This window comes from Melanerpes formicivorus, unplaced genomic scaffold (genome assembly GCF_026170545.1).
Source record: "Melanerpes formicivorus ecotype bairdi unplaced genomic scaffold, bMelFor1.0.p_v2 SCAF_253, whole genome shotgun sequence".
NCBI classification, from domain to species: domain Eukaryota; kingdom Metazoa; phylum Chordata; class Aves; order Piciformes; family Picidae; genus Melanerpes; species Melanerpes formicivorus.
Window position 1 is genome coordinate 69,748 of NW_027142605.1, and position 14,929 is coordinate 84,676.

The window sequence follows — 14,929 nt, forward strand, 5'->3', positions numbered from 1 at the left end:
CATGCCAACAGCCCATAATACTCCCTGAGAGCCTCCTGAGTGGATCTGAGCCTCAGCTCTACAGATTTCATGCTGCTCCTTAGTGCAATTTTCCAGCACATTCCTCATGGCCCTTTTCTCTCTCCTGCAGCCTGGTCCTGCTGAAGGGTAGTGAAATGTCCATCCTCACCCAGCACCTCCTGGCACCAAGGCAGGAGGCTCCCACTGCAGCTCTTCTTTCCAGCCCCAGAGCCTGAGTGATCTCCAGTCCCCTCTCCTGCTCCATCAGGGACACCATACACACCCTCAGGCCCCTCCAGAGAGATGAACCAGGAGGGGATTCTCTTCCCCAGCAGCCACTGCTAGCAATCAAGAGTTTCTTGCATGGCCTTTGGTTGCATTTCTCTCTCTTGCCCCAAGGAGCACAACAAAAGCTCAGCCCTGGAAGTGGTTTCACTCATTTCCTGAGGGGTGGGGAGGCACTGGAACAGGCTGGGCAGGGAAGCTGTGGATGCCTCATCCCTGGAAGTGTTGAAGACCAGGCTGGATGGGGCTCTGAGCAAGCTGGGCTAATGGGAGGTGTCCCTGAGCATGGCACCGAATCCAAGCATTGCCTGGAGATGAGGAAGGAATTCTTCAGAGTGAGGGTGGGGAGAGAGTGGAGCTGGGGAGCTCCAGGCTCCAGGAGTTGGGGCTGCTCAGCCTGGGGAAGAGAAAGCTCCAGGGAGACCTTAGAGCAGCCTTCCAGTACCTGAAGGGGCTCCAGGAGAGCTGGGGAGGGACTTTTCCAAGGGCTGGGAGTGCCAGGATGAGGAACAATGGCTTTGAGCTGGGTGAGGAGAGACTGAGACTGGAGATGAGGAAAGAATTCTTCAGAGTGAGGGTGGAGAGAGAGTAGAGCAGGGGAGCTCCAGGCTCCAGGAGTTGGGGCTGCTCAGCCTGGGGAAGAGAAGGCTCCAGGCAGACCTTAGAGCAGCCTTCCAGTAGCTGAAGGGGCTGCAGGAGAGCAGTGGAGAAGGGCTGGGAGTGCCAGGCTGAGGAACAATGGCTTTGATCTGGGAGAGGAGAGACTGAGAGTGGAGAGGAGGAAGAAATTCTTTGCAGTGAGGGTGAGGAGACACTGGCACAGGTTGCCCAGGGAGGCTGTGCTCAAGAATGAGACCTTGAGCAGCCTGGGCTGGTGGGAGGTGTCCCTGGGCACGGCAGGGGGGGGGGGGGGGTTGGAACTGGCTGAGCTTTGAGCTCCCTTCCAGCCCAAACCTGTTCTGTGAATCTCTGAAACTCTTTCCCCAACTCTTTTCCTGTCTTGCAGGCTGCTGGTTAAAGCAAAAATAATGCCAGAAAAGAGAAGCTGTGGGAGTGCAGAATTGCCAAGAGAGAGATTTCCAACTCTTTTTCCTTCCCTCCCCACCCCCCCCTCCTTGTCTTCATCCATTTTCTTTCCCCCTCCTCAGGCTTCTGACAGCCCTGACCCAATATTTTTTGCACAGCCCAAGGATGGCAGAGCAGCCTGGCTGCCATGGCACCTGACACTGCCCAAAGACCCTCTTGTGAGCACTGGGGGAGGGAAGGGCTGAAGCAGGCTGTGTGCTCTTCTCAGCTCCTCGGTCTGAGGAGCTCAAGCTGCAGCCCCCCCCCCGCACGCAGGCTGCAGAGCATGAGGTGGATTCTCCTCTTGCCAGGGATTTGCTCAACAAGGCACTTCAGCTTCCCAGCATATTGAGGGCTACTCAGTAAAGGTCTCCTTAGGATGACAATAGACTTCACTCTGTTTGCCCAGTCAGGAACAATTAAATCACTTCTCTTCCCCCCCCCTCCCCCCGGCCCTGGCATTTCAAGGCATCTGCCAACGTGACAGGGAGGCAGCAGCTCCTGGAGCTGCCCTACTCCAAGCTATGAAGCAATGTTTTCCTTCTTCCAGTCTTATTTGAATTGCAAAGAGCAGCTGAGAACAGCAAGCTGAGACCCTGAGGCGTGCAGCCAGCAGCCAAATGAGGAGTGCTGGGAGCCCACGTGCCAAGCGTTTGCCTGGGGAGGAGGACGCGGCGTGGTGGCATCTCCAAGGCTGCAGCGAGGAAGCAGAGCAGCTCCAGGCCTAAATGCAGAAGCAGGACTCACTCTGCCAGCTTGGCAGGGACAGAATTCAGCCCCACAAAGCACCACAACCACAGCAGCTCCGGGGCCAAGGAGGCTCAGAGGAAACCAGAGCGCAGCAGGAAAGGTCTGACAGGGAGCCCTGGCCATGGCTGGTGGGGAGGGCAGGCAGTGAACTGGGCTGGAGGGATCCTAGGGTGGCTGTTGGATAGGATAGAATTAACCAGGTTGGAAGAGACCTCAGAGATCATCCAGTCCAACCTATCACCCAACACCATCTGATCAACTCAACCATGGCACCAAGGGCCTCATCCAGGCTCTTCCTAAACACCTCCAGGGATGGGGACTCCACCACCTCCCTGGGCAGCGCATCCCAGTGGCCAATCTCTCTTGCTGGGAAGAATTTCTTCCCAAAATCCAGCCTAAACCTCCCCTGGCACAGCTTGAGACTGTGTCCTCTTGTTCTGCTGCTGCTTGCCTGGCAGAAGAGACCAACCCCCACCTGGCTCCAACCTCCCTGCAGGGAGTTGCAGAGAGCAAGAAGGTCTCCCCTGAGCCTCCTCTTCTGCAGGCTAAGCAACCCCAGCTCCCTCAGCCTCTCCTCCCAGGGCTGTGCTCCAGACCCCTCCCCAGCTTTCTTGCCCTTCTCTGGACACCTTCCAGCAGCTCAACCTCTTTCCTAACCTGAGGAGCCCAGCACTGGACACAGGACTCCAGGTGTGGCCTCAGCAGTGCTGAGCACAGGGCACAAGGACTTCCCTGCTCCTGCTGGCCACACTCTTCCTGCTGCAGGCCAGGATGCCCTTGGCCTTCTTGGCCCCCTGGGCACACTGCTGGCTCCTGTTCAGCTGCTGTCCACCACTCCCCCCAGGTCTCTTTCTGCCTGGCTGCCCTCAGCCACTCTGCCCCCAGCCTGTAGCACTGCCTGGGGTTGTTGTGGCCCAGTGTGGAACCAATGTGTTGCCTATGGGCCAGACCCTTGCAGGATGCACAAACCAAGGCCACCACACTGCATGATTCCCCCTGCAGTGATGAAAGCTGGTTTGTCTTCAGCACCAGTGAAGCCTTTCATGGAGTACAAACCCAAGTCTTGAGACAGCATCTGGGAGGGGAAGCTCCAGGATAGCTCTGGGAAAACTTGGGGACAGCCAGCAGGGAATGGGAATGGTTGGAGCAGCCATGTTTGAGGGATGCTGAGGAAGTTGGAAACTGGGGAGAAAAGGTCAACCACACAAATCAGACTGGCTAAGAGGCCACGAAAAGAGCAGTTAGTGGGCACAGGATGGCTACTGGGAAAATGGAGCAGCAAAACCCAGTGCATAGGAACTGCTGAAGAGTTACAGAGTGAATGGAACAGATCAGGGGGAAATGGAGAGCTTCACTCACTGGGAATCACAGAATGTGAGGGGTTGGAAGGGACCTCCAGAGATAGAATAGAATAGAGTAGAGTAGAGTAGAATAAACCAGGTTGGAAAAGACCTCAGAGATCAAGTCCAACCTCTCCCCCAGCACCATCTGATCAACTCAACCATGGCACCAAGTGCCTCATCCAGACTCTTCCTAAACACCTCCAGGGATGGGGACTCCACCACCTCCCCGGGCAGCACATCCCACTGGCCAATCTCTCTTGCTGGGAAGAACTTTCTCCTCACCTCCAGCCTGAACCTCCCCTGGCACAACTAGAGACTGTGTCCTCTTGTTCTGCTGCTGCTTGCTTGGGAGAAGAGACCAACCCCCAGCTGGCTACAACCTCCCTGCAGGGAGCTGCAGAGAGCAAGAAGGTCTCCCCTGAGCCTCCTCTTCTGCAGACTAAGCAGCCCCAGCTCCCTCAGCCTCTCACAGTCACACAATATCACCAAGGTTGGAAGAGACCTCAAAGATCATCAAGTCCAAGCTGTCACCACAGACCTCATGACTAGACCATGGCACCAAGTGCCACATCCAATCCCCTCCTGAACACCTCCAGGGATGGGGACTCCACCACCTCCCTGGGCAGCACATCCCAATGACAAATGACTCTCTCCATGAAGAACTTTCTGCTCACCTCCAGCCTAAACCTCCCCTGGCACAGCTTGAGACTGTGTCCTCTTGTTCTGCTGCTGGGTGCCTGGCAGAAGAGACCAACCCCCACCTGGCTCCAACCTCCCTGCAGGGAGCTGCAGAGAGCAAGAAGGTCTCCCCTGAGCCTCCTCTTCTGCAGGCTAAGCAACCCCAGCTCCCTCAGCCTCTCCTCCCAGGGCTGTGCTCCAGACCCCTCCCCAGCCTCCTTGCCCTTCTCTGGACAGCAAGAAGGTCTCCCCTGAGCCTCCTCCTCTCCAGGCTGAGTCAGCCCCAGCCCACCCCCATCCCTCTGCAGAGGAAGGGTTGGAGTTCACTGCTAAGAGCTGCTTGTCCTTGAGCCAGCACCCTGCAGGAGAGCCAAGGCTGTGCAGCCCCAGTGGTGGCAGCTGAGGAGATTTAATTCCAAACACATTTACATTATTATGCAAATATTTGGAAATCATCAACTCCTTCACCTACCTACTAAGAGCTGAGTTAAGTGTTGCCATGGGAACAGCAACTATTAACCACTCCAGTTAATATTGCCATTCTGCTGGTGTCCAGAGAGCTCAATGAAGATTGAAGGCAGCTTGCAGAAGGTGCTGTGTGAAGGGGGCGGGGGGGGGAGAAAAGAGCTCCCTTGGTGGGTGCCAAAGATTAATGCTGGATGAGCTCCAAAGTCGAGCACCAGTCCTACCTGGGCCTGTAAGAGCATGGCCAAATTTGCATGGAGGGAGGCCAAGAGCCTCCCCTACACCATTCAACCAAACCCAGAGCCCTCTGTGCATGATTCTGCCTTCAATCACGGAGTCAGAGAGTTGTTGCACCTGGAAAAGGCCTCCCCAGGCCAACCTGCAACCCAACCCCACCCTGGCCACTAAACCACAGCCCCAAGTGCCACGGCCACAGGTTTCTGGATGACCTCCAGGGATGGGGACTCCACCACCTCCCTGGGCAGCCTGTGCCACTCCCTGACCACTCTTGCAGTGAAGAAATTGTTCCTCATCGCCAACCTGACCCTCCCCTGGCACCATTTCAGGGCATTTCTTCTCCTTCTATCACCTGAGACTAAGAAGAGACTCTCACAGCATTTCATGGGCAGGTAGAGACTTTACCAACCAGCACAGTTCAGCCCCACAACAGCAGCTCAGGTCTAGGGACACAAGAACCCTTCCCTAGGCCTCTCATCTTCAGCTGAGTACAAACAAGTTAAGAAGGACATTGAGAGGCTTGAAGGTGTCCAGAGAAGGGCAAGAAAGCTGGGGAGGGGTCTGGAGCACAGCCCTGGGAGGAGAGGCTGAGGGAGCTGGGGTTGCTTAGCCTGCAGAAGAGGAGGCTCAGGGGAGACCTTCTTGCTCTCTGCAACTCCCTGCAGGGAGGTTGGAGCCAGGTGGGGGTTGGTCTGTTCTGCCAGGCAAGCAGCAGCAGAACAAGAGGACACAGTCTCAAGCTGTGCCAGGGGAGGTTTAGGCTGGAGGTGAGGAGAAAGTTCTTCCCAGCAAGAGAGATTGGCCACTGGGATGTGCTGGCCAGGGAGGTGGTGGAGTCCCCATCCCTGGAGGTGTTTAGGAAGAGCCTGGATGAGGCCCTTGGTGCCATGGTTGAGTTGATCAGATGGTGCTGGGGGAGAGGTTGGGATGGGACAGAATGGGATAGAGTGGGATGGGATAGGATGGGATAGGATAGAATGGGATAGGATGGGATGGGGTAGGATAGAGTGGGATGGGATGGAATGGGATAGAGTGGGATGGGATGGGGTAGAATGGGATGGGATAGGGTGGGATGGGGTAGAACAGGATGGGATGGGATGGGGTAGGATAGAATGGGATGGGATGGGATGGGATAGGATAGAGTGGGATGGGATAGAATGGGATAGAGTGGGATGGGATGGGGTGGGATAGGATGGGATGTGAATGGGGTAGAATGGGATGGGATGGGATGGGGTGGGATGGCATGGGGTGGAATGGGATGGGATGGGATGGGATAGGATGGGATAGAATGGGATGTGATTGGGGTAGAATGGGATGGGATGGGATGGGATAGAATGGGATGTGAATGGGGTAGAATGGGATGGGATGGGATGGGATAGGATGGGGTGGGATGGCCTGGGCTGGTCTTTCCAGCACAGTCCCCAGCACACACACTCTCTCAGGAGCCAAGAGAAGGTCTTACCTGTCTCTCCCCATATTGGCAGGTACTCATCCTGCTGTATGTCCAGCATGATCTCCAGCCCATTGCCTGTCCCTCCCTTCACCGTGGTGAGCAGAGGTCGTCCTTCTTCTCCTGAGTTAAACATGTAGCACTTCCCATACTTTGTAAACACCTGCAAGGAGAGAAGAGGAGAGAAATCATTGCAGCCTCCCCCTGCCATCACTGCCTCTTCCACACCAAAGGCAGCTGAGCAGCCCTCTGCAGCTGGAAGGGAAATGCCCACAGCTCAAGCTAATCAAATCACTTAGTGCTCTGTGTTCTCCTTACAGCAAATGAAGGATGGGAGAGAAGGAGGGCAAAGCTGATTTAGAGCAGTGAGCAAATGTCTGCAGCAGCTCAGCAGAGTCACATCATGTTAAGTCCCTGGGAAGCACAGGGACAGGCTGTGATGGAGCTTGTAATGAAATGCAGCAGATTCCCTGCCTTTGGGTCAGGCAGCTCAGCCCTGCCCTGCTGTGTGCTCATGGCTGCAGACCTACAGCTGGCAGCAGACCTATGGCTGGCTGGCTGAGACTCTGGCCAGGCTGATCTGGTGTGGGGTGTCCCTGCCCATGGCAGGGGGGTTGGAACTGGATGATCCTTGTGGTCCCTTCCAGCCCTGACTGATTCTATGATTCTGTGATCACCCAGCTCCAGGCTACAGAGTTGGAGCTGTTCAGCCTGCAGGAGAGAAGGCTCCAGAGAGACCTAAGAGCAGCCTTCCAGTGCCTGAGGGAGCTCCAGGAGAGCTGGGGAGGGACTTCTGACAAAGGCTTGGAGTGACAGGATGAGAAGGAATGGCTTTGAGCTGGGAGAGGGGAGACTGAGACTGGAGATGAGGAAGAAGGCTGGGGAGGGACTGCTCAGGCTCTCAGGGAGTGATAGGACTAGGGGGAATGGAATGAAGCTGGGGGTGGGAAGATTCAGGCTGGAGGGGAGGAGGAAGTTCTTCCCCATGAGAGTGGTGAAGCCCTGCAATGGGTTGTGCAGGGAGGTGGTTGAGGCCCCAGCCCTGGAGGTGTTTGCAGCCAGGCTGGCTGAGGCTCTGGCCAGGCTGATTTAGTGTGGGGTGTCCCTGCCCATGGCAGGGGGGTTGGAACTGGCTGATCCTTGTGGTCCCTTCCAACCCTGACTGATACTAAGAAATTCTGGAGTGTGAGGGTTGAGGAGACTCTGGCACAGGCTGCCCAGGGAGGCTGTGGCTGCCTCCTCCCTGGAGGTGCTCAAGGCCAGGCTGGATGAGGCTTTGAGCAGCCTGGGCTGGTGGAGGGGTCCCTGGGCATGGCAGGGGGCTGGAACTGGCTGAGCTCTAAGCTCCCTTCCAAGCTAAACCTTTCTGATTCTGTGTCCAGGTTTAAAAGCCCCAAGGGGAGCAGAAAGGCTGCAGGGAGTATGAAGAGTTTGCTAGGGGGGAAGGAGGAGGGGAGGGGGGGGAAGACAAAAAAGATGAAAGAGGGAAGGCAAATGGCCTTTAAGAAAGCTTTCACATCCAAGTGAAAATCCCACTCCAGTACTTGAGTGACCTATTAAAGCATTCGAGCTGGAAAGAGAGAGCTGAGCAGCAGTCAGCCTCGGTGTGAGCAGCCAGGGCCTCGGAGATGGCTCTTCCCAGATAGGCTTTGAAGGGAGAAGTCCTCGTTAGGACGGCTGAAAAGGCAGCAAAAGAAGCAAAGCTGAGGGAGTGAGGAGCAGGGGCAAAAGCAGGAGACTGGGGGAGTGGGTGCTGAGGAAGGGCTGAGCTGCTGGGGGAGCTGCAGCAGTCCTTAGCCAAGCAAATCCTGGGGGTTTCATGGAGGACTCTTTGCCAGCTGTGGAAAGTGAGGAGGAAAATCTGCAGCTCAGGGCCTCTTCATCCAGCAAACAAGATCTGAAGTGACAGCAGCCAGGGCTGGCTGCAGCTGCAGGGCTGGGACCCCAATCCCACAGAAAGAATCAGAGAGTCACAGAATCAGAGAATCAGAGAACCACAGAGTCAGAGAATCACAGAATCAGAGAATCACAGAACCAGCCAGGTTGGAAAGGAGCTCAGAGATCATCAAGTCCAACCAAAGAAAGACATTGAGAGACTTGAAGGTGTCCAGAGAAGGGCAAGAAAGCTGGGGAGGGGTCTGGAGCACAGCCCTGGGAGGAGAGGCTGAGGGAGCTGGGGTTGCTTAGCCTGGAGAAGAGGAGGCTCAGGGGAGACCTTCTTGGTCTCTCCAACTCCCTGCAGGGAGGTTGTAGCCAGGTGGGGGTTGGTCTCCTCTCCCAGGCAAGCAGCAGCAGAACAAGAGGACACAGTCTCAAGCTGTGCCAGAGGAGCTTTAGGCTAGATGTGAGGAAGAAGTTCTTCCCAGCAAGAGAGATTGACCTTTGGGATGTGCTGCCCAGGGAGGTGGTGGAGTCCCCATCCCTGGAGGTGTTCAAGAGGGGCTTGGATGTGGCACTTGGAGCCATGGTTTAGTTGTCAGGAGGTGTTGGGTATTAGGAAATAGAATCATAGAATCAATAAGGTTGGAAAAGACCTCAGAGATCATCAAGTCCAACCTGGCACCCAGACTCAACACCCCCAGGGCTCTCAGCCTCTCCTCCCCAGGCAGTGCTGCAGTCCCTTCAGCATCCTTGGAGCCTTCCTTGGGCTCTCTCCAGCAGATCCCTGTCCCTCCTGAGCTGGGGAGCCCACAGCTGGATGCAATATTCCAGATGTGGCCTCACCAGGACAGAGTAGAGGAGGAGGAGAACCTCCCTGGCTCTGCTGGCCACACTCCTCTGAGTGCAGCCCCCAGGACCTCCTTGGCCTTCTTGGCCCCCAGGGCTCATTGCTGCCCCATGCAGCACTTGCTGCCCCCCAGCACTCCCAGCTCCTGCTCCACTGGGCTGCTCTCCAGCAGATCCCCTCCCAGCCTGTGCTGGGTAGGCTGGACTAGGAGACCAAGAGAGCTGGGGAGGAGGCTTTTTACTCCTTAGGACCAGCTTGAGCCCAGTGCCATGCAGCAGGTGCCTGTTTGGGCAGGGGTTTATCTTCTCACTAAGTGTCATCCACGAGGAGTTGAGCCCAAGTGCTCCAAGGTAGCTCCTCAGTGCAAACCAAAGCCCAGCAGGTGAGGAGAGTCGGTGGCTTCACCCCCAGAGCACACTCCTGACCCAACCAAACCCCCTGGAGCTGCCTCCACTCGGGCTCTGAGCCAGCTGCACACTGCTCCACTGCTCAGCTCCAGCTGCCCTCCCTGGGAGGGCAGCCCCAGGTCTAAGAGGCCCCAGTCAGAATCAGAGAGGTCAAAGTGAGGGGGAAGCAATGAGAGCTTTTCCCTGCAGGTTGAGCTTGCTTGGAGGAAGCTTCTGGGAGGAGCAGCTGTGAGCCATGAGCCATGAGGAGTGTCAGTGCTCAGGCAGTGACCCCAGATGCCTGCAGGCAGTCTTCTGCTAGGCTCAGCCCTGCTCCCAGGCACCAAGGAGCCACAGATACATCAAACAAACAGCAACAAACCAACAAGAGAGACCAAGATGAAAAGGGGGGGAAGGAAGAAGGAAAGGCAGAAAGTCACTGCACTCCCTGCAGCTAGAGACCTCCCTGGAGACCTCCCTGAAGAGGCCACCTTGAAGGCTTCTTGACAGCTCCTGCACTACAGTGCCAGCAGTCATCACCCTACTGTACACAGCATGGCACACACACCCCCAGCAGCTTCTCTGCACACCCCCCAGCAGCTTCCCCTCTCCACCCATCCCAGCAGCTTCCCCTCTCCACCCATCCCAGCAGCTTCTCCTCTCCACATCCCCCAGCAGCTTCTCTGCACAGCCCCCAGCAGCTTCTCTGCACATCCCCCAGCAGCTTCTCTCCACACCCCCCAGCAGCTTCTCTGCACATCCCCCAGCAGCTTCTCCTCTCCACCCATCCCAGCATCTTCTCCTCTCCACACCCCCCAGCAGCTTCTCCTCTCCACATCCCCCAGCAGCTTCTCCTCTCCACATCCCCCAGCAGCTTCTCCTCTCCACATCCCCCAGCAGCTTCTCCTCTGCACATCCCCCAGCAGCTTCTCTCTACACCCCCCAGCAGCTTCTCCTCTGCACCCATCCCAGCAGCTTCTCCTCTGCACATCCCCCCCAGCAGCTTCTCCTCTGCACCCATCCCAGCAGCTTCTCCTCTCCACATCCCCCAGCAGCTTCCCCTCTGCACCCATCCCAGCAGCTTCTCCTCTGCACCCATCCCAGCAGCTTCTCTGCATATCCCCCAGCAGCTTCTCCTCTGTATCCATCCCAGCAGCTTCTCCTCTCCACCCATCAACTAAACCATGGCTCCAAGTGCCTCATCCAGGCTCTTCCTAAACACCTCCAGGGATGGGGACTCCACCATCTCCCTGGGCAGCACATCCCAGTGGCCAACAACTCTCTCTGGTAAGAACTTTCTCCTCACCTCCAGCCTAAACCTCCCCTGGCACAGCTTGAGACTGTGTCCTCTTGTTCTGCTGCTGCTTGCCTGGGAGAAGAGACCAACCCCCACCTGGCTCCAACCTCCCTGCAGGCAGTTGCAGAGAGCAAGAAGGTCTCCCCTGAGCCTCCTCTTCTGCAGGCTAAGCAACCCCAGCTCCCTCAGCCTCTCCTCCCAGGGCTGTGCTCCAGACCCCTCCCCAGCTTTCTTGCCCTTCTCTGGACACCTTCCAGCAGCTCAACCTCTTTCCTAACCTGAGGAGCCCAGAACTGGACACAGGACTCAAGGTGTGGCTTGAGTCAGCAGCTCAAAGCAGGCTGGTGCTCAGGAAGGGAAGCAAGGCTGACCAGAGGAGTGGAATCAAAGCTATTTCACAGTTTATAAGCAGCAAACACAGGACAGATCTGTGATAAATTATCCTTTCAGGAGGGAGCAAAACGCTGGTAAGAGGCAGTAATTGGAGGGCTGTGAATTACTTCTGCAGCTGCAGACAAAGGCTGAGGCTGGGGCTCCCTGACAAGGCAAGACATTAGCTGTCAGATTAAGGCACTAACCACTGGAGAGTGCAAATTAGCATCCTCAGAAATCATTTTCTCCTCACTTCTGGCACACAAAAGTTCAGACACACATCATCCCATCGAGCTGTGGCCAACAGAGCAAAGGGAGAAAAGAAAAGGGGAAGAAGGGACTCTCCTGACAGGTCCTGTCTGGGGAAGAGAAGGCTCCAGGGAGACCTCACAACAGCCTTCCAGTAGCTGAAGGGCTCCAGGAGAGCTGGGGAGGGACTTCTGACAAGGGCTGGGAGTGGCAGGATGAGGAACAATGGCTTTGAGCTGGGAGAAGAGAGACTGAGAGTGGAGATGAAGAAGAAATCCTTTGCAGTGAGGCTGGGGAGACTCTGGCACAGGTTGCCCAGGGAGGCTGTGGCTGCCTCCTCCCTGGAGGTGTTCAAGGCCAGGCTGGATGAGGCATTGGGCAAGCTGGACTGGTGGGAGGTGTCCCTGCCCATGGCAGGGGGTTGGAACTGGATGAGCTTTGAGGTCACTTCCACCCTAATCCATTCTATGAATATCTGAATCCATGACCAGAGATGGCTTTGGGAGGGAATCCACAGGAGATGATGGAGAAAGGATCCTCTTTAGGAGGGACTCTTTACAAGTCCAAGTGCTGGGTGCTGCACTTTGGCCACAGCAACCCCAGGCAGTGCTACAGGCTGGGGGCAGAGTGGCTGAGAGCAGCCAGGCAGAAAGAGACCTGGGGGTGCTGGTGGACAGCAGCTGAACAGGAGCCAGCAGTGTGCCCAGGGGGCCAAGAAGGCCAAGGGCATCCTGGCCTGCAGCAGGAAGAGTGTGGCCAGCAGGAGCAGGGAAGTCCTTGTGCCCTGTGCTCAGCACTGCTGAGGCCACACCTGGAGTCCTGTGTCCAGTTCTGGGCTCCTGAGGTTAGGAAAGAGGTTGAGCTGCTGGAAGGTGTCCAGAGAAGGGCAAGAAAGCTGGGGAGGGGTCTGGAGCACAGCCCTGGGAGGAGAGGCTGAGGGAGCTGGGGTTGCTTAGCCTGCAGAAGAGGAGGCTCAGGGGAGACCTTCTTGCTCTCTGCAACTCCCTGCAGGGAGGTTGGAGCCAGGTGGGGGTTGGTCTCTTCTGCCAGGCAAGCAGCACTAGAACAAGAGGACACAGTCTCAAGCTGTGCCAGGGGAGGTTTAGGCTGGGGGTGAGGAGAAAGTTCTTCCCAGCAAGAGAGATTGGCCACTGGGATGTGCTGCCCAGGGAGGCGGTGGAGTCCCCATCCCTGGAGGTGTTTGGGAAGGGCTTGGATATAGCACTTGGTGCCATGGTTGAGTTGTCAGGAGGTGCAGGGTGCCAGGTTGGACTTGATGATCTCTGAGCTCTTTTCCAACCTCATTGATTCTGTGATCCTATGGAAGAAGAGCTTATTGCTGACTCCTTGGCAGAGTGACACATTCCACTAGCACCATCCCTGGAGGTGGTTGAAGATTGGCAGAGCTGTGGTGCTGAGAGACCTGGCTGAGCACCAGGCTTGGTAGAGCTAGAGAATGGTTGGACTCAACCATCTGAAAGGTCTCTTCCAACCCAAAGGCTTCCATGCCTCCCTGGTTCCCCCAGCTCCCAGCTCTCCCCTGGCTCCTGCTGAGCTGCTGGTGGCACTGAGCCATCTCATTACTCCACTGGAGGTGTGAGGAGCAGCATGGTCCAGCTGGCTCCATGCAAGCACATCACCTGGGTCCATTTGTTCAGGCCCTGGCAGGAGGCAGCAGTACATTATTTAAACTGCAAGGATGGCTGCAAAGGGCAAATGGGGAGGGATGCCTGCACTGAAGAGGTTTGTGAAGCATCAGGTCCCAGGGGGATCTCCTTCCAAAGCAGAACAAGGCTGTGGTGACAGCTTGGGGAGGAGGCAGCTCACAGCCAGTGGGCAGGAAGGCTTCAGCTGCCTTCCAAGGGGGAGCACAGGAGGAAAGAAGGAATGAAGTTGCTGTTCCATGCAGGGAGGGATGGAAGCCTCCCCAAGGCTCTGGTGGGGAGGTTGCTGCAGCCCAGTGCCACAAAGGTGCTGGGGGAACAGCCAGGACCCCCCAGGTGGAATATGGAATACCAAATCCTGGGCTGCAGCAAGAGAGTGTGGCCAGCAGGACAAGGGAGGTGATACTGCTCCTCTCCTCTGCTTTGCTGAGACCCCATCTGCAGCTCTGAGTCCAATTCTGGTCCCTCCCAGCATAAGAAGGATATGGAACTGCTGGAGGAGGCCACAAAGATGCTCAGAGGGCTGCAGAACCTCCCCTATGGGGACAGGCTGGGAGAGTTGGGGCTGTGCAGCCTGGAGAATGCTCCAGGGAGACCTCAGAGCAGCCTTCCAGTACCTGAAGGGGCTGCAGGAGAGCTGGGGAGGGACTTTGGAGAAGGGTTGGGAGTGTCAGGATGAGGAACAATGGCTTTGAGCTGGGAGAGGGGAGACTGAGACTGGAGATGAGGAAGGAATTGCTGAGAGTGAGGCTGGGGAGACTCTGGCACAGGTTGCCCAGGGAGGCTGTGGCTGCCTCCTCCCTGGAGGGGTTCAAGACCAGGCTGGATGAGGCCTTGAGCAAGCTGGGCTGGGGGGAGGTGTCCCTGGGCATGGCAGGGGGATAGAGCTGGATGAGCTTCATGCCTTCCAAACCAACCCATTCCATGACTCTATGAATACAACCAACTCCCAGACCGTGTACTGAAGGGGGACTTGCTCTGCCACCCTCCAGAGCCCACAAGGCAACAGCAGAGCTCCTTCCAACATCAGCCTCGAGCAGGAGGGCAAACGCCGTGCCGGTGACATAGTGTTGGTATCTCCCCCTCCTCCTCCTCCCCCTTCTCCTCCTCCTCCTCCCCCAAGGCTCGCTGTAGCTATCTCTTTAAAGCCACGTTTGCTCGGTGTTACTGGAGACCTGGCCCAGCAGGGCTGTCAGACAAGCCCCACGCTCTCCATCCTTCAAGGTGTCAGCTTTAATCTCGCCGCCGAGAAGAGTAACGAGGCCGGAGCCGCGGCGAGCAGAGCCCTAAACGCTCTGGGAGATGTGTTTACAAGGACAGGGGTTTCCTCTCGGCCTGGGGGACTGAGCTCTGCTCTCCCCGCGGGGCTGGGCAGGCAGACGTGCCGCTGCAGCCAGCCCGCCCGAGCCGCTCCGGGCGCCGCCGCCGCAGGGCCGTGCCGGCAGCGGGGATGACAGCTCCGGTTTGAGCCCAGCCTGCTGCCTGGAAATGAGAAGTTAGAGAGGTCCTGGGCACCACCCGAGCCTTGTTGATGGCATTAGTGATCCTTCTCCTACGAGCTAGCGGCGGCAGCAGCCCCACGCTGATCGTCTGCCACCGCTGCACAGCTGCACGGAACCCTCCCGGCACAGACCTGCGCCTGCAGAGCCAGGCTGCCACACGGGGCAGGACACACTCCTCTCCTCATCTGCTTCAGTGACAGGGTGGCATCAAATGCCAGCCCATGGATCCCATCAAATGCCACCCCACAGTCCACATCAAATGCCAGCCCAAAGATCCCATCAAATGCCAGCCCATGAGTCACATCAAATGCCACCCTATGGATCCCATCAAATGCCAGCCCATGGGTCACATCAAATGCCACCCCATGGGTCACATCAAATGCCACCCCATGGATCCCATCAAATGCCAGCCCATGGATCCCATCAAATGCCAGCCTATGGATCACATCAAATGCCAG

At 56.9% G+C, this 14,929-nt stretch overlaps 1 protein-coding gene across 1 annotated transcript in view; it reads right to left on the minus strand.

Moving 5' to 3' along the window:
• The window catches only part of LOC137458491 (acid-sensing ion channel 2-like), a 137,125-nt gene that overhangs the window by 54,241 nt on the left and 67,955 nt on the right, over positions 1-14,929 (minus strand). Inside the window, 1 exon segment of the mRNA XM_068169972.1 lies at positions 6,286-6,436. Coding sequence (XP_068026073.1) covers positions 6,286-6,436 — 151 coding nt within the window.